The sequence below is a fragment of the Sciurus carolinensis genome, chromosome 3 (genome assembly GCF_902686445.1).
Source record: "Sciurus carolinensis chromosome 3, mSciCar1.2, whole genome shotgun sequence".
Lineage (NCBI taxonomy): Eukaryota > Metazoa > Chordata > Mammalia > Rodentia > Sciuridae > Sciurus > Sciurus carolinensis.
This window is the reverse complement of record NC_062215.1, coordinates 94,756,826-94,776,562: the sequence shown is the minus strand read 5'-3', so window position 1 is coordinate 94,776,562 and position 19,737 is coordinate 94,756,826. Positions and strand designations below refer to the sequence as shown.

Below are 19,737 nucleotides of genomic sequence, written 5' to 3'. Positions count from 1 at the left end.
GTCTGAAGATGTGGAAAAAAGAAAAAAAAATCTCTGTGAAAGTTTAACTCCTGAAAAAAAAATATATTGTTTACTGGTTCTGAAAGAATTCATATCTAACAGATCTTTTCCTCCCTATATATATGTGAAAAGAGAACCCTTTATTGAAAGTTCGTGTGACAGGTAAGTAGGTATTTTTAGATGGCTCATTTAGAAAATTGAGAAAAGTTTCATTTCTGCTTTTGTTTTTGTTTTAAAATAAGGAATTCTTTTTTTTCAAATTTAAAAAGAAAAAAGAAAAAAAAAGGATGTTTTCCAAAGATATACAATATTTTTGCAGGTTAGTGAGCATGAAATTGTTGCTGATTATATTATAATTAGTAATGGAAAGCATAGGGATTCCAGCTGTGTTTATTTCATTTGTAGTTTGATTATTTGGAGCTGTGGTATTATCAAGAAGAGCATAGGCATTTAATATGAATTGGTTGGGTAAGAACTGGCTAATTGCAAAATTGTCCCCATCTTAATAATCATGTTACTAATGTAATTGACTTTTTGTTGTTGTTATTGTTGGCAATATTGAATTGCATTTTAGTAATTTGGAATAACACTTAACTGGTATTTATGCTTATGTTCATAAATCTGAGACATAGTCCTTGAGAAATTAGGTCAAATTTTTATCTGTACACAAATAAGACCCAGAAGCAAACCTGTGGGAAAAGTACTATTTTTTTATATAAATTATTTCATTATATAATACGGATAATACTGCATGTCAAAATTCCTAAGGAGCAATTCTGTTTCTAGTCATTAGCATGAAAGAACAGTTTTATAATATTCTGCATTTATTTTAAAATGTTTTTAAATAAAGGTCCCTTCTATTTAGACTTAATTTAGACTTAATTGGTATTTTTTCTTCTTTAACTATGAAAAAACTTCCCTTTTTATACTTCATTTGAAGTCAGATACAACTTGACATGGTGAAGCACACTTCAATCTGACAAAGTAAATATAACTGAAGTGCAATGAGCAGCTATCCCAGGATGTTGAAAAATAAGTGGAAACAGGAACAAACAGTCCACCACTTTTCATGCTTCCACTTATGGTTTTGACTTTACTCAGTTTTCTTATTTTACTTGCTTATGGGTTTTGGGACTTTATGATGGTACAAAACACCTATGTTCTATAGAAATTATAATCCAAAATTGAATTCTGATTGTCTCCTGAGTGTTGGCACATTCCAGGAGCAATCAGTCATGTGACCATGAAGGTAAACAACTGATACTCTACTGTGTGCTGTGATGCTTAGATATGGTATTCAGTAGGTTAGGTGTACTAAGTGCAGTTTTGACTTATGATGGCTTAACTGAAATATAACTCCATCGATTGGTCACTGAGCATCTGTGTTTTGGGGAGAAACACCAGACCTCAAAATACAATAGGCAGAAGTTTCCTCTTTCTTTCTTTCTTTTCTTTTCTTTCTTTCTTTTCTTTTCTTTCTTTCTTTCTTTCTTTCTCTTTCTTTCTTTTCTTTTCTTTCTTTCTTTCTTTCTTTCTCTTTCTTTCTTTCTTTCTTTCTTTCTTTCTTTCTTTCTTTCTTTCTTTCTTTCTTGTTTTTTTATCATCTCTGGGAAATTATAAGACAGCATGCATTTATTCAAAGACAGCCAGAAATCCCAAACTATCAAAGTGGCACTGTACGAACTCCAAGAAAATATCACTATTCACACTTCTAATTGGAGTGGTAGGTCCCTAAAGATTAGGAAGAAAGAATGGAAGTGATACTGCAGGTTTATTATTTTTTTTGTACATCTTACTGAATAAAATTTCTATATTTTCCTCTATTAGTATTCAAAATGTAATAAGTGAAAATATTTTGTATTGCTGTGTGCCTTAGTATTGATATTGCATGCAATAATAATATTAATTTTAACTATAGTTTAATAATATTAAATTTCTTGGTGGTGTACTGAGGGAATACAAGTATTCTTTTTCTTTATAGTAATATGAGGCAATGCTCCAAAAATCTCATGGGACTTTGTATTTCTAAGAAGGATATTGACAAAAACGTATAATCACTATAGTCCACTTGCAAATACTCCTTAGTCTTGTCTAATTGTGAACCTGTTAGTCCTCTCTGAATGGTGAATGAAAAGACATTTGATGAAATTTAAACAGGATTTAAACAGGAACTCTCTACATTCTTGAAAATGAAGTCCATGTAGGAAAATGGTAGGTAAGACCAGACCTTGGCCAGGCAAAAATGAAAGCCTAAGCTCTTGATGGAACACTTGGTCCCTGTTGTCCATGTTGCTACTGAGATCTTGTGGAAAAATTGCCAGAAGGATGCAAAAGTCGAGAGAGGCCTTGAGATTTCTTCATGAAATTTCAATCTGAATCATGTTGTCTTGGCCAATGAGATCAACACATCTTTTGAGAAAAAGATTGTCTTTAGCAATTTGCATTATCTTAGGATCTTGGGTTCTTTGAGCTGGAAACAGTGGGTAGACAACAGGTTCAGTATAGATCCGCTTGACTGAATATCATCTCTCTGTATGACTGTCTGTCTCTCTCTCTTTCCTTCTCTTTCTCAATGCACAATCATAATCAAGCTGCTATCTTCCTTGAAAACATTCATATATTTCTTTTTGTCATAGTTTTCTTTCTTTTACATCAATGGTCCTTGGGAAGAACACTCTAAAAACCCAGTTTTCAGTATTTAACTCTTTCTATTAATCTAGAAAAATATAATTTGCCTCCCTATTATTCTGATAATATTCTATTTAAGTTAAGCTCATTAAAAAAGTTCTCCTTGGGCTTGGGATGTAGGTCAGGGATGGAGTGTGTGCCCAGTGTGCATGAGACCCAGGATTTGATCTCTGGCAACACAAATAAAAAACAAAAACAAAAACAAAAAACAAAACATAGATAAAACCACCACCACCACCACCAAAACTCCCCTAACTACTAAAATCAGAGGATTCACATACAGTTCTGTGATAGCTGATGCTGATGCTGACATACTCGGCCATTTATTTGAATTTTCTCTGTATTTGGTTTTAGAACAACACATTTCCAAAAACATGAAGAGACAGCTTACTGAATGGGAGAGAATCCTTGGCAGTTACTCTGTCAACAGAAGATTAATATCCAGAATGTATCAAGAACTCAAAAAACACCAAAACAAAGAAGTCAATCAATAAATGAATTAAAAGACACTTCTCAAAAGAAGAAATACCAATGACCAACAAATATATGAAAAAAAGTGTTCAACATCTTTAGCAATTAGGGAAATGCAACAAAACTACACTAAAATTTCAACTCACACTTGTCAGAATGGCAGTCATCAAGAATGTAAATAATCATAAGTGCTAATGAGAATGCAGGAAAACAAGCATTTATACACTGTTGATGTGACCACAAAGTAGTACAACTACTATGGAAATCAGTATGAGGTTTCCTCAAAAGGTCAGGAGTAGAACTGCCATCTGATCCAGCTATACCACTCCTTGGTATTTATCCTAAATAATTAAAGGCAGAATTTTATAATGACACATGCATATCCATATTTATAGGAGCACAATTCACAATAGCCAAGTTATGGAGCCAACCTAAGTGTCTGCCAATATATAGAATGGATAAAGGAGATGTGATACATATACACAATGGAGTTTAATTCAGTCATGAAGAAGAGGTAATTATGCCATTTTCAGAAAAATGAGAGCATTATGTTAAGTGATATAAGCCAGACTCATAATGTCAAGAGTTATGTTTTCTCTCATATGTGCTAGAGAGGAAAAAGGAGAAAAGTGGGGAGAATCTGATGAAAATAGTAGGAAGACCAGTACAGTAGAGGAAATGGACCATGGGGAGGGAGGGAGGAGACAAAGGAGAGGTACTGGGAGGGTGAAATTGACCAAATAATGAATCTGCATGTATAAATATGTAACAATGCATCCCACTATTATGTATAATTGTGATGTACAGATAGAAAAAGAATAATAAAACTTCCTAGCTGCTAAAATGAAAGTTCAACACATAGGCTCTGTGACAGCTGATACTGATGCTGGTAGGCACCATTTCTTTGTCCCTCTGTATTTGATTTTAGAGCACTAAGTTTCCTTGTTCTACTTGTCCAACTCTATCTAGAACTCATCTTTGCCAGTTCTTAAAATTTGTTTCCACCAACCTCTAAGAGTGGGTAAGATGCCTAGATTACATCATCCACACTCACATTTTCAACTATCACTTAAATACTGATGATTCTCACATTTGTGTCTTTAAATTAAACCCAACCACCAGACAAGCCCTAAGTTCTGTTCTGTCTTTACCTTATAGGAATAGAAGTGTTTGCTTTGTGCAAGATTACCAAAAATCCAAATAACACTGGCCCATAGGATATAGGTAGACATGTTAGGAGGCAGCATCTAAGATCTTCCTTAGAGAAGAGCATACACACACATGCATCCACTTTTATTCTTTGTCCCTGCATGCTTGCTATGATTTCAGACACAACTGCCACCTTCCTGGACTCAGAGGTCAAAGCCACAGATGGCAGAAGAACAAAAACGAAAAACAACTCTAGGTTCTCTTCTTAGATGAAGAGTTCCCCCTACAAGCCAATTACAACCAGTAACTATCAGCACTATTCACCTCAGCCAGGAAGCTTGGGTCATTCTCTTTCTCTTACTATGAAATCAAGGTTATTTAATGAGTATTTCCAATTTTTCTTGAATCTTTCTTTTTCTTCTCCTCCATTACATTTCCTTTTCAACCTTGTTCCCTGTTACTACTGTCCAGTTATTTGCTATTTACTCTTTTATACCATTTACCTTATTTATTCTATTACACACCCTCCTAGGTACTATTTACCCACATTTACCTACTTCCTGGCACATTTTGAGAATGCAAAACTTTTCTTAGAGACTAAAACAACTTTACTTTCTTGTGTCTTTGCAAATTCTGTTCCCTCTGAGCAGTGGGACCTCCTTCCCAGGGTCTTCTTAAAAGACTTTCACTCATACACAGGGTTATAAAACATCTCTATCCTTAGAAGCAGATAGTCTATCAAGACTAAATTACAAATAAGTTCACCAAAATGAATCCAAAGACAGGTCTGGTGTAGTGGCACACACATGTAATCCTAGCCACTGTGAGGGCTGAGACAGGAGCATCACAAAATGAGGCCAACCTTAGCAACTTAGCAAGACATTTAGCAACTTATGGAGACGCTGTGTCAAAATAAAAAAATAGTAATAAAAAGGATTAGGGATGTGGCTCAGTGGTAAAGTTCCCTTAGCTTCAATCCCCAGTACCAGTACTGAGAAAAAAAAAAAAATCCAAGAGATAGGAACAGTTTAAAATATCTACAAATTTAAACTTTTAACTGTAGAAATAGTCTTAATCGTTCTTACAGAAAGTAAATAAAATCAATGTGGTTCAAGTCATGTAGTCATAAAACTATGTCCTTTTATAACTGGATAAAGCACCTTTTATTTAATATAGTGTTAACTTTTTTTAAAGAGAGGATTCTAGTTTATAGAGAGAGGCATACTTAACCTTAACCCTATTTTGTGCATTGATAGCTCATAACTGTCACAATCTTCTAAACCTAGCAAGTGCTGAACTGAAGGGGGTCTGGTACATTATTATCTGGTACATTTGAGACAAGTTCAAGCCTGAGTGCTTTTCTATGCCACTTTGATCTCAGGCCAGATGCCTATATATGCAAAGTTAAAGTAGAACTGGCTTAGGGGGTTTTACATTGATAATTATTTAACTTACTGAAGTTGGATGGTGATTTACTGATCTCAGGGATGCGTGATAAGACTGAAGAAGGGGAACACTTGACTATAAAAGAAACAGTGATAGATCAGTTTAAGAAATCTTCATACACAGTTTACATATAAGGAAAGGTTTTTGAGTTAATGATCTACAGGCAGCAAAATCATAAAAGGTTCAGTAGATTACTAGAGGCCTGGTGCTTGTGTGGTCTTAAAGGGGAAATCAAGAAATGTTCTAAACCTAGGTTATGGTTGAACAACCATATACACTTACTAAAAATTATTGAATTGTACACTTAAAAATGATAGACTTTTATGGTATGTACATAACATATCAATAAAGTAAATTTTTAAAAGTAATAGGTTAGATTTAAGAGATTCGGACCAGGAAAAGCAATATTTGGAAACCTTTTCTGGTTCTATTTACCAGTTATAGGATATTTTCACTTAAAATTCCTCAGATAAATGAAAGAAAGAGTTTCTTTTCTTATAGCTTAAAAGAATAAAAACTGAGAACCAAAATACAGAGAAAGGCTAAATTTAACACAATAAGAGGAAAGTAAGACAAAGAAAAATAAGAGCAAATGGTCAAGAAGTTTATGAAAAATTGTTCAACACTGATCTAGAACTGCAAATGTAAATGAAGAAGCAATTTTTGATTATCTAATGAGCAGATTTTTAGCACTGGCTAATAGCTAACGATAGTGAGGCAACTCTATTTGTTTCTGGAGAAATGTAAATTAGCAAAACTGGGCAGTTCACTTGTGGGTTGGGGATGTGGCTCAGTGGAGTGCTTGTCTAGTATGCATGCAAGAGGCCCTGGGTTTGATCCTCAGCACTGCAAAGAAAAGTCTTCAGTCATGTGCCTTTGCAAAAATAATGTATCTTAAGAGACTATCCAGTATGCTTCCAGAGATTTAGGAATAAGGATGTTTCAAGAAGAAATATGTACAATTTCATAAAACTTAGATTCCTTCCAAAATTTAGGCCTTGCATTTCTGTTCATCATTGCCTTCTTCCCTTCCCCTTCCCCTCCCTCCTTCCCTCACCCCTTCTGTCTGTCTCTTCTTTGGCTATGGCTCTGATTTTCAAAAACATGCTGAAGATCTCTGCACTACCAGTTAAGTGAAAGTATTTTTGACCCTTTTCCTAATAACATCTCAGAAACATTCTAACAAGAGAAGAAAGGTTAGTTATTTTGAGGTTTTCTATTTGAAATCCAAAACAAACATCATATCTAATAGCAAAATATCAGAAAACCATAGGCTGAGTCTGCAGTCTTAAGATCGTAAAAAAGTACAATATTGGACTTCATGTTCCTTTTATTTTTTCCACAACCTGTTTGCTTATGTTCTTTGTTTCTCATTGTTCAGGGTTTCTATAGAACACTGGTTTTTGGTGTTATTTTAGTTTCTTAAAATAATTTGAGATTCTGTATCTGTTATGGTTTGGTTGTGAGGTGTCCCTCAAAAACTCACTCATGTGAGACAATGCAAGAAGTTTTAGAGGAGAAATGATTGGGTTATAGCCTTAACCTAATCAGAGAATTAATCCCTGATGGAATTAACTGAGTGGTAACTGGAGGCAGGTGGGGTGTGACTAGAGGAAGTGGCTTATTGGGGGCATGGCTATGGGATATATATTTTGTATATGGAGGGTGGAGTATCTTTCTCAGTGCTTCCTGATTACCATGTGAGGTGCTTTCCTCTACCACACTCTTCCACCATGATGTTCTGCCTTACCTCGAGGACAGAGGAATGGAGCCTGCCTTCTATGGATTAAGAGGTCTTAAACTATCAGCCCTCAAATAAACTTTTCCTCCTCTACAATTGTACAGGTTAGGTCTTTTAGTTGCAGCAGTGAGAAAGTTGATCTATCTTTGTTAGATCACATTGGAAGGTTTTAATAAGACAGGAAATAATAATTTTTTAAATGTGATTGTATCTTTGTTCAAAACTAAAAAAGGAGGGAAACCAACATGATTTGCTCCTGAGCTTGGACTCCTGTGTTTGCACAATACGAACTGGAACTACTGCTAGCCTCCTCTTCTGTGTACCCCTGGGACTCACTTTCTCGCTTATTTCCGCCCTTCTCAGATGCTGTCCTATTGGTGTTTCCCTCCCATGCTACCCTGAGCAAAATCACATGCTTATATTCACAACCCATAATACCTAGAGCACTACTGCATAGCGGAGCAAATATTAAGCTGTTAGTACATTTATTATCTAACTCCTTATTCTAGATATGAATTCAACTATGTTAAAATTTTGCTCTTTAGTTTATTGAGCTGTTCTAAGAAAAAGTGTCAAAGGATTAATAAATATGGTTGAATGGATGAAATCATAAAGATGTAACTAGAGTGAGAATAGTTCCTGGAGGTTAACTCATCCAATTCTATGCTACCATCCCAACTTACCTAGAACAGATGGCGGGGACTGACCCTGAGTATCCATTCAGTAATTCTGGGGCAGGATCCAAGAACTGCACTTCTAATAAGATCCCTGTTGATGTTTATGCTGCTGGTCAGAGGACTATGCATTGTTTTAATGATGGAAATGTTTGTGCCATTTGAAATTGTGTTTTTAAACAGTTGTTTAAATTATTTATTGAATCAATTCATCTTTTTCTTCTTAAGAATCAGCAATGATATATATAAGGTATAATTCTTAGAAGTTACTTTCTGTGACCACTAACCAAAACAAATGTTATACCTGTAGTCAGGATACTGGAATCAACTCAAGTATAATGGAGGTAATTATATGTGTGATAATTTTTTGATGGAATTTTAAAAATATATATAAATGTGCCAAAATGCACATAATATAAAATTTACTTTCTTAATTATTTTTAAGTGTAGAGTTCTGAGATAAGTACATTTATATTGCTGTGTAGCCAGTCTCCAGAACTCTTACAGTTTGCAAAACTAAACTTCTATGACCATTAAATAATAACTTTCCATTTCTTCTTTTCCCAACCCTGGAAACCAGCACTATCCTTTCTATTTACATCAGTTTGACTATTCTATATGTTATATAAATGTAACCATACAGTATTTGGCTTTCTGGTGACTGACTTATTTCACTTAGTCTAACAGCTTCAAAATAAATACATGCTATAACATGTCAAAATTTCCTTCCTTTTAAGGACTGAATAATAAATATTTCTTTCTATGCAGATACCACATTTTTATGCATTCACAGCCCAATCACTGGACATTGGATTGCTTCTTTGGGAATATTGGCAAAGATGCTATGAACATGGGTATTCATTTGCTGTGAACATAGTCTTTTGGAACCCCACTTTCAATTCATTTGGACATATATCCAGAAGTAAAATTGCTTGGTCATCATTAATTTTATTCCATACTTTTTTTTTTTTTTTTTTTGTTACTGGGGATTGAATCCAGGGGTACTTTACCACTGAGCTACATCCCCAATCCTTTTTAATTTTTATTTTGAGACAAGGTCTCTCAGTTGCTTAGTGCCTTGCTAAGTTGTTGAGACTGAATTTGAATTTGTGATCCTCCTGTCTCAGCCTCCCAAGTCACCAGAATTACAGCCCTGTGCCACCATGCCTGGCTTCTATTTTGAATTTTTAAAGGACACTCCACGATGTTTTCTATAATAATTGCATCACTTTACATAACAAATAATACTAAAGAGTTTCAGTTTCTACTCATCCTAGTCAATACTTGTTATTTTTTTATTTTTTTAATACTAGTCCTCAGAATGAGTATGAGGTGATACCTCATTGTGGTTTTGATTAACATTTCCCTAATAATTAGTGATGTACAATGATGTTTATTTTTGTCCATTGATTTTTGTGGTACTGGTGATTGAACACTTGACCTTAGGCATGCTAGATAAATGCACTGACACTGAGCATCATCCCCAGCCCTGTAAAAATTGTATCTTGAGACAAGAGCCTGCTTAGTTACCCAGACTAGTCTTGAACCTGTGATCCTCTTGCCTCACCTTCTTGAGCAGCTGGGATTACAGGTGTATGATACTAGACCAAGCTCCAATGCTACTTTTAAACTGTGTTCTGATTCAGTACAAGAGTCCCATGGGAGCTGAGTGTTGTGGCACATGCCTGTAATCCCAGCAACTCAGGAGTCCAGGGCAGGAGGATTGTAAGTTTGAGGTCTACATGGGCAACTGAGTAATGCTATGTCTCAGAATAAAAAATCAAATGAGCTTTCTTTCTCTCAGTGGTAGAAAGGTCCCTAGATTCAATCGCCAGTATTCCCTGAAACATGAACCCCTGAAACAAACAAACAAATAAACAAACAAACAAAAAACCAAACTTGGGAGTCCCATGAACTACAAAGCACATTAAGATAGGGTCAACATCATCCAGGCCAACTTATCTCAAGAGACCCTTGGGTAGTTCTAATCATTTCTACATTATGTGATGTATATGCCACTGAGCCCCTTTCTCTCCCATTCCTCAAATAATTTCTTTCCTAAATTTTATTTTCTTAAACCTCACGTATTTTCAACTTTTATCCCTTAACATTCAAATCAAGTGGTGCATGCCTGTAATTCCAGCACCTCTGGAGGCTGAGGCAGGAGGACTCTGAGTTCAAAGCCAGCCTCAGCAATTTAGTAAGGCCCTAAGCAACTTAACGAAAACAACACGAAAATGGAATTGGGATGGGACTCAGTGGTTAGATGGCCTTGGGTTCAATAATCCCTTGTATATTAAAAAACAAAAGATTCAAATCAAAATGCTCTTTCACTTCTAGATTCTAGATCTTGACCTAAAATATTTTTCTTTGTTGTCTCAGATCATTTCACTTATATCCTTATTTTATTTGACTCCTTATAGCTTGTATTGGTATCAATGTCTTCCTTAATTAATATTAAACAACTTTAATTGGACACAGGACTTGATTCCTTCTTTAATCTTTCCAGAATTTTTGGGGTACTTGGAATAATCATCAGAAGTGAATGACTGTAGGTGCATATTCCAGGAGAGTGTATCCTTATGTGTTTTATAACATGTAAGTCAAATGAGAGAACTGTAAGGCCCATTCTTATCCTAATAATATTAGCTGATGTTCTTGGATTCTAAATATTCAAAGTTGTACTACTTTATTTAATCTGAGGAAAAATGGAAATCAGACCATTATAACACACATATAAAGCTGATCTTGGTGAAATAATTCCATTCAAACTTGTAGTCTTTTTCATTGGTGTAAAACAGAGTACAATTGAATACAACAAATCTTTCCATATTTTAAAACTGTGGTACCTAGGTTTCAAAACCCAAACTCACATAGTCAGGTTACTGTATTGTTTTTGGAAATACAGAATGCATTTCTTAGGCCTTGTTTCATTTTCTTTTCTATTTATCTTTCTTTTTTTTTAAGATTTATACTATCTTTATTTATAGCATGCAAATACGGCTCTTTACATAAAATTCCTCCTAATATACTCAGGTCACACACACACACAAATCCCTCTAAGACAAACATCATGCTCTCATCAACTATGTGCCACAAAATAAAAGATATTTTAATATTGTATTGAAAAGAATTGCTTTGAGCTCTAAGTGCTCAGAGAACAAGTAAGTGCCTCTGCATGTAATTTTCAATCAGTCACTGTATTGTTCAGAGAAATAGATGACAGTACAAGCACCTGTAAGTATTTTATTCAGAGGACTTTAGGAAACAGAAAGAATATGAGACTAAGGTAGGCGGACAGGTTGATTTAGCAGCAACAGAGGCCTGATATTTTTCAGGTGCAATTGTAATAGCTCTATTATGAGGGACAATGATTTCCAAAGATTTATGATAAATATATACTGTAGCAAAAATAAATTAATTAATAAATTGATAAAAAAAAAAAAAAAAACACCTTCCCAGCGTCCTTACTTGGAGGTAGATCCTGCATTTTGGGAATATAAAAACACTCCCTGAAATGCCTCAGCTTATCTTCCTCATCTAGGCGAAGAGCCACCCGTTCATCTGTCGGTTGACATCTGAGCTCAGCTGCGATGCGTTGTACTGTGTCAGAGGGAAGCTCAAGAGGTGAAGCCTCCATCACAGATGTTCTCTAAAAGAAAGAGATAGTAAAACAATCTAGCTGCCATCATTTTCCTGCAGAAAATTAGTCCTTTAGGAAATATACCTTCTAAAACCAAATTTCCCATTTCCTAATATCAGAAATAATATAATTAATCAACCCATAAACCCCATGCCCGAATTTTTCTTATATGTAAAATGAAGAAAATATTAGTAACTTAGGAATGTTGAAAGAACCAAATTAGATAATAGTGTTCAGGACAGAGTAAGTTTTCAATAAATGTAAGCCCCTTTCTTTCCCCTCCCTCTATCCCTCCCTTCCTTCCTTCCTTTTTTTTTTCTTCTCCTTCTCCTCTTCCTCCTCCTCCTCCTTCTTCTTTTTCTTTTCTCTCTCTCTCTCTCTCTCTCTCTCTCTCTCTCTCTCTCTCTCTCTCTCTCTTTAAAATATTGGGAGTTGAACCCACCAGGCTCTGCTACTAAGCAACATTTCCAGTCCCTTCTTAATTTTTATTTTGAGACAGAATAATTTGCCCAGGCTGGCCTCAAACTTGCCATCCTCTTTCCTCAGCCTCCCCAAAAGTTGGGATTATAGACATGAAACACTATGCCTGACCATTTTATAAAATTTTTATTATCTGGAGATACTATCTAAATGTTTATAACCTCATCCCATTTCCTCCAGATATATTACTAGGAGGTAACAGCAATAATGCTTTTGTGCAGAAAAACAGTGCCCCACCTAGCTTGTCATTCTCCTTACCAGCGCCACTATCCCAGACCCACTGGTGTTTGAACCACAGTTTTTAACACTATAGGAATATTGAATCTTAATAAAATTCTTAATTGTGAATTAAAATGATATTGGTAAAAAAAGTAATTTCACTTTAAATGTTAGTATTTTTGCCATATGTATACCACAGAGATTCATCTACCTTCTGCTGATGAGGAGAAATTTATTCCTTTCTAACATCACGTGTATCACCTTAGAACACACAGGACCCTAAGGTATTTCTTGAAACTACATTCTATTCTGTTCAATTATCATTTAACATTTCCTACTTTTTGGGAAAGAATACTTAATCTTTCTGAAGAGGATAAATGAATACAGAGATTTATTTATATATTTTTAAACTTCACTCAAGGTTCTTTGCTTGTTTATTCATTTTTATTTCTCCCCAATTTTAGTATTTTTATCTTTTTTTTTTTTTTTGAAGTTGAGCAAGGAAGGTATTCTTAGAGAAAAAAATTCCTCAGGCCAATTTGATTTACATATTATAGTTCAGCCGACTTCATTTATATATGCCTCCATTTAAACTCTTGCAATGAATATTTATTGAGCCCCTACCATGTGGCTCTTGCACTGGTAGAACAACAGAGTGTTAAGATGGTATGTAATTGCAAACTCCTGCACAGTTTACTTTTTGTGGAAGAAAGGAAAAATAAGTAATGCCCTTTTATGGAGTCAAGTACTATAAGGAAACAAAGCAGAATAGTAGTAGAGAGTCATTGGATGTGGAAGATTTTCCCTGGCAAGAGGAATCAGTGCATTTTTTTCTGAGGAAGAGTTACATGAGCCTTTCTGAATTGTGTAATGAAGTGAAACGTGTGAAGACCTGGACCTGAAGAAAATGACAAGTGTAAAGGTCATGGGGAAGAGATAAGCTTAGTCTGTTCAAACAGCACACTAAGGGAAGCAGGGCTGGAAGGATAGATCATCATGTAGAGCAGGTAGAGGGAGAAGTGAATCATGATGGACTCTGAAGGCTGGAAATGAGTTTGGATATGTTGTAACTTGAATGGAAAAACAATGGATTTTTTTTTTCAGTACTGGGGATTGAACCCAGGGTTTGCACGTACTAAATAACCGCTGTAACACAGAACTATAGCCTCAGCATAATAATGGAAAGTTTTGAGTAGCAAAGTGAAATGATATAATTTTACACTAGATAAAAACCATTTTGCACTGTGACAAAATATAAAAATTGAAAAAGAGAGACAAATTAAGGCTATTATAGAAGTCCAGGGTACCAGGGATGGTGGATAAATTTGATCAAAGAGGGAAAGATAGAAGAGGGTGGACTTATGATACATTTTGTACAAAAAGTAGATAGGACTGTGGCAGATTCTCTCTGATGAGGACAGGAAAGTGGTTTATTTTTAGCTATAGGATCTGGGCAAATATATGAAATGTGATAAAAGAAATACCTGGGGAAGAAAATTTTTGAGTAGGGAAATCAGAGTTTTAAGTAGGGAAATCAGACTTCTACATAGGGCATACAAAGTGTCAGATGGTTATTGATCAACTAGGTAGCAAAGTCAAGGTATATGTGTCTGTAGCTTAGGGGAATATTAATCACAAGATATGTGTGACATTTCTTAACTCACACCTGGTACTGAGCCTACATCCTAGGGGTCCAAGATCTAGATCCCTGGGGACCAAAACTCACACAGAGATGAACCTATGATTTAATCATCTTTCTGCTATGCTCCCCTCCTTTTCCCATTCCTAATCAACACACAGGCTTAGAAAATAGCTGCATATCTGATTATTGTGCAATGACATTAAAATAGACAGTCTTTCTGTACTCTAATATACATTCTTCTCCTTGTTTGGTCTCTTTCTTTCTCATTGCTAATGGTGTCCTAAAGATCCATTCTTTATATTTCCCAGTAAAGATACTTAACTTCACTCATGTCTGTTTTTACATGTTTTACAACTGCTTTTGTTATCAGTTGGAGCTCCCAGTGGTTCTAATTCATGATTTTGCACTCATGATTTGTAGTCAGTGGTTCTCATGTTGATGTTCATGGTGATTTTAATACCTGACCATACTAAATTATTATTTATCCTTCTAATGAAATTTTCTATTGCTGTGGATTTCTCATGTCATTTCAATTGCATATAATTTTCTGCTTCCACTTCTGAGTTCAGATTCTAGACACCTTTGAATGTCCTGCTCAATGCTATATTTTTCATGAGGCCTGTCATGAGAATTCTGTTACAAATAGTCTTTCCTCCTCTAAACATCTGTAACATTTATGAGCGCACCTTCTCGTGATAAGCAAAACATTCTGCCAGGTTCTATATTTATTTAGGTGTATGTGTGGATGGGAAAGATGAACCATGCTTGCATGCCCGCAGCTTGACTTTGAGTGGGCCCCAACCTGTAGTTTTCTGATGAAGAAATTTATCTTTCGAATAGAGATAGCTATGCCTATACCACTTGACATGATCACTTGCCTGGTCAGAGTTGATTAGACCTCGGCTGGGCACTTGGCCCACTAAAGACTACACACTGTCTTGTCAATGATCTGTGGGTGACTTGCTCTGAAACCTCTAACCAAACAGTGATGATGTGGTTTATCTGAGCATATAATAAAATTCTTTCTGGAATCTGAGCTGTGAGATACATTCATTCATTTCAGTTAGAAACAGCAGCATGGATTTAAAAGAATCAGAGAAGAATCTATAAAATTCTAAGGTCTAGGAAGCGTATTGTCCCAAGTAACTCATTTGTCAGAGTAAAACAGAGCCACTGATGGTCACAGCAAAGAAAACATGATGCCAACAGGTAGAATCACTTACCTGCACAATCCTGCCTTGGGATTGAACAGCTATGAATCTTCAAAAAAGAACAGTACAATCCTGTCTTGAGAGTCACTGAATCCTTCCATGCAACAAACTCTGTGCAAGGCCCTGGTTCGTCTGCTTGGCTCGTAAGCATTTCATAAGGTGGTTTTTTGCCGTAATTCCAAGAGTGCCCTTACTGTAAAGATGTTATTTACAGTAGCTTGTTTGAATTGCTGATCTAATCTATTGAAGTGTATTCTACCTGAAGTGTATTCTAATATTTAACTTATTATGGCCACTAGCTGCTGAGCAGTGTCTTTTAGACAATGAAACTCCCCCACAAGACAGTCAAATAAGAGAAGAACAAATATAGCTTGATGAAGCATTTGGTATGACTAATAGCCTATTCCCAGAGTTAAACTGTCTCTCATTCTAACTACAGGGGTTAATAATCAGAGAAATATTTCCAGTGAAATGTTGACTTGTATTTGGGAATTTCTTTGAAAAGTTGTTACTTTGCATAATCTTTGGCGACGACTTTATATTCTAAGTGAGTTAACTCATATTTTCAGATTATTTTACCACCATCACGTTCTGAGTAAAATTCCATTTTATTTATTTAATGTATATTCATTAACTTCTTTATATCTGTATCTTATTTAATCCTTGTCAAGATCATGAGGATTCACAATCATATCCCCTCATTTGGAGACTAAACTCTGGAATAAACACAGTAAAAATAAATATCAGGTAGAAGGATAACAGAGTCTGGTGTTTATTTCTGAGCTCAGTCTGCAAGGTTGAGTCAACTCGCTTCTTTTGGGAAGACATATGGCAGATGTACAGAGAATCCATGTTCAGACACTTGAACTTTTCACCTTGTGTTTCCTTGTATTTTGCTGCTGATTTTTCAAATTACTATTTTTTGACTCATTCCTTTTTTTCATTGTGTTCTTTTATCAGACTTGTACTCAATCTACAAGCACCATGTACTACATATGAATTTATGAGCTCTTTTTAAGACACCTTCCCAATCTAGTTTCAGTCAGTCAAAAGTAAAAGAGGCTGGTCCCACTTCTGGGCTTGTCACACCTGAAGTAAGAATATGTCCTTGATGGGAACAGTCTTCACTGAAAGACTGCATCCTCAGCCACCCTACCATGATGCACAGCCTCCAACAGACTTAAATATCATCTTTAGTTCACAAAATAGCAGTGCCCTCACTCCAAGGAAACAACTTATTAATTCATATTAATTACTACTTAATTCTGCATTCATCCTCTGACTATGACAATTAGAGCTTCATAAACCATAATTTTATGACTTATTCACTTTTAGTGAATAAAATGTTTAAAACAAAACCTCCAAATTTTATTTAAATATTTAGCATTAATTTTATTAAGAAATTAAACAAACATTACATTGTGGTCTTAGGCATATCACATAATCTCTTGGTGTATTATTGTTATATAAGATAAAGTTAAATTATACTTTATGAGATCATGGTCAGGATCAAATCATATGAACATTTATAATGATGATAAAATAATTTTATAACACTTTTAACCTACACTTTCAGATGGAAATTGCTATTTTGCCCTCAATTTAAGCTTTGAAACTTTGTAAATTGTGTCTTCACAAGTTTATTTAGATAGCTAAATCCTTTAAGCTAAACCTTTTATGACTATTAAAAGCTGATTGGGGATGGAGTTGTGGCTCAGTGATGGAGTGCTTGCCTCACACCTCTGAGGCACTGGGATTGATCCTGAGCACCACATAAAAATAAAACAAAGATATTGTGTAAAAAAAGTAAAATAAAAATGCTGATTGTATGAAACCCTAGAATGCAGGATGTCTCACCAACCCCCTGTGCTAAACTTCGTTAGGTAAGTGACTGGAGTAACTGATGGTTAATTTTACATAGTGGAGTTTCATTTCATTACTGACATAAGCAAATTCTACTATGAGGTCAAAATTTACCTCATGATCACACCTGTGTGTGTGTGAGAAAGTATATGTATGCTCAAGAAGCACAAGCAATGTGGACAGAGCAACCTTCTTTAAGAGTGTCAGTGGGCAATGAGTGACATCACAGTTACAACTGTGCGCTTCATCTCTAGGTACCAACAGCTCCCTGAGCTTCACAGTAAAACCATCAATGAATTTGCTCCAGTGTCACTACCAAAATAAGACCCCACCCTCCTCAATACAAAAGCGGAAAAAAATGTATCAACTTTCCATTCTTAGGCAAATGTTTCACAAAATAAAAGGGGAAGAAACTGTGCTCAACAAGTAGACATTTTCACTTCTCTAAACATTTACTATGACTAATAGCAGCATTAGACAACTAGAGTTACCAGAAAATAGAAGACTTATAGTTTATCTAAAGATATCTTTCTCCTATCTGGATTTTGATATAATCTTAACATTTAAACTCAATTACATAATTTGGGAAATGTAACCAAGTTTAGTAAATGAATTGCCGTGTACTATTGACATCAATTCTTTTTCTTTATATTGCAAAATGTCTCTTCATTTACCTGTTTTTAAAGACAGGGGCTTTTACAGAAGTTATGCGATTTTTGTTCACGAAGATAATTTGAAGAAGGAGAAGAAGGAGACACCTCTAAAGCACTGTGACAGGATTCTAGCAGAGAGAATTTTCATTTGGAAAAGTCACTGAGCATACATTTCTGTACAGACTACATATTAGTAACTAAGTGCTTACCAGATGGGATTTCAATGGAGGCCTCTGTTTCCACAACCCCTGGAGAAACCTCTCAAGATTTCTATGCAGCTTTATAGTCCAGACCATAGGATTGAGAAGTTCAAAGAACTGCCGAGACTCCACCTTGTGGGGAATATATATCTTTAGTTCCTCCCGCTCCAACTAATCTGATTGTCAATCTCTAGTCACTGACTAAGAGCTGCTCTGGCTCAGGATTTGAAGTACTTGCCTCTTTGCTGAGGGCTCCTCCCCAGTCACCACCCCCAGAGGCAGTTTCGATCTTTGGACTCTTGTAAACAGTTCCTTGCTTTCCTTTTAGATCTTTGGTGTGTTATCTAATGATTTTGTGCTGGAGTTAAATTCCAAAATTTGCCCTTGCTCTTTGCTTTGGGTTCTGGAAAGCTCTAGACTGGAAAAAGTTCTCTCCCAACTCTGGAGGTATTTGCCCTGAATTCTGAGGCAGAATTTCAGTGACACACGCATTGTGAGTTTTTAGTTAGATGGCAGAGTCTGAGACATTTACTGGGTAAATTCTTTAAGTCAAAAGTTTAAAATAGTTTGTTTTTGTTTTTGTTTTTGTTTTCCATAATACATTCGATTACCCAATATGGGTTTTAAAAACTCCTAGGTCAGACAGGCACAATGGCATGTTTGTGCCTATTATCCCAACAACCCAGAAAGAAAATTCAAAATTAAAAAGAAAAGAAAAGAAAAGAAAAAAGACTGGATATGTAGCTCAGTGACAGAGCACCCGTAAGTTCAATCCCCAAGACCACATACACAATATAACACAACAACCACAAAAATGCCTGGGACATAAATCTAGACAAGCTTACACCACAATCAGGGAAAAAGAGGCTTAGGGTTTGAAAAGTCACATAAAAATTAGTCTTGGAAATTTCATCAATGTGAATTATTCCCTTAAGTTTATGAAATCTTTATTGTTATAGCTATACTGCCTTTTGAGGCATATTCCTGAGCTGGAGTCTTTTACAAAATGTCCTTTTAGATATAAAAATGAACAGCAAAGATTTTCTGAATTAGGATTCAATATTAAGACAGTGCCTGAGTAATTAAATTGCTTATTTGTACCTGTTTTGTTGAGTGTCCACAATTTTCAAGGGAAAATATTATTTCATTTTATCATTTCTATTAAGTGTTCGCTGAATAACCTTAGAAAATTGACTTAGTTGCTGAGGATGTCTCCTGTCTACCAACTAGACTTAAAAATACCATCCTTATAGGATGGTTGAGATAAAGCAATACACATGAAAAGCTATTATACAGTGATATGAAATCAATAAGTGATAATCTATTTCTTTTTAATTAATAGACAAAAGGTGCTACCCATCAGTCTCCAAGGGAGTGGATAGGGCATGTAAAATTATTTTAATACATATAATTGTCCAGTGAAAAGAAGATGCATTCCATCTCATCAATCTTATTCTTACCATAATCCATAAAATAAGCAGAGTATCCTCATTTTATTAAGTTGGAAGATTAAATCCCTCACTTCTAAAACAGTGAAAGCACAGAAACCTATTATGCTAATAATCACTAAACTCTCTTTAGAACTTCTGTTCTCTTTTTTTTTGTGAAGTGTGTGTTTCGATTATTAGAAAAATTTGCAGGACTTAGGATATAGCTC

The 19,737-nt window shown here is 35.2% G+C and overlaps 1 protein-coding gene across 1 annotated transcript in view; it reads right to left on the bottom strand.

The window, feature by feature from the left end:
- The window catches only part of Kynu (kynureninase), a 104,329-nt gene extending 86,030 nt beyond the window's left edge, over positions 1-18,299 (bottom strand). The window contains exons 1-2 of the mRNA XM_047545070.1: positions 18,090-18,299; positions 11,641-11,821 (exon numbers count right to left, since the gene is read on the bottom strand). Coding sequence (XP_047401026.1) covers positions 11,641-11,821; positions 18,090-18,176 — 268 coding nt within the window. The 5' untranslated portion in view covers positions 18,177-18,299. The remainder of the gene's footprint in view (positions 1-11,640; positions 11,822-18,089) is intronic.
- Between the last annotated feature and the right edge of the window lie 1,438 nt (positions 18,300-19,737).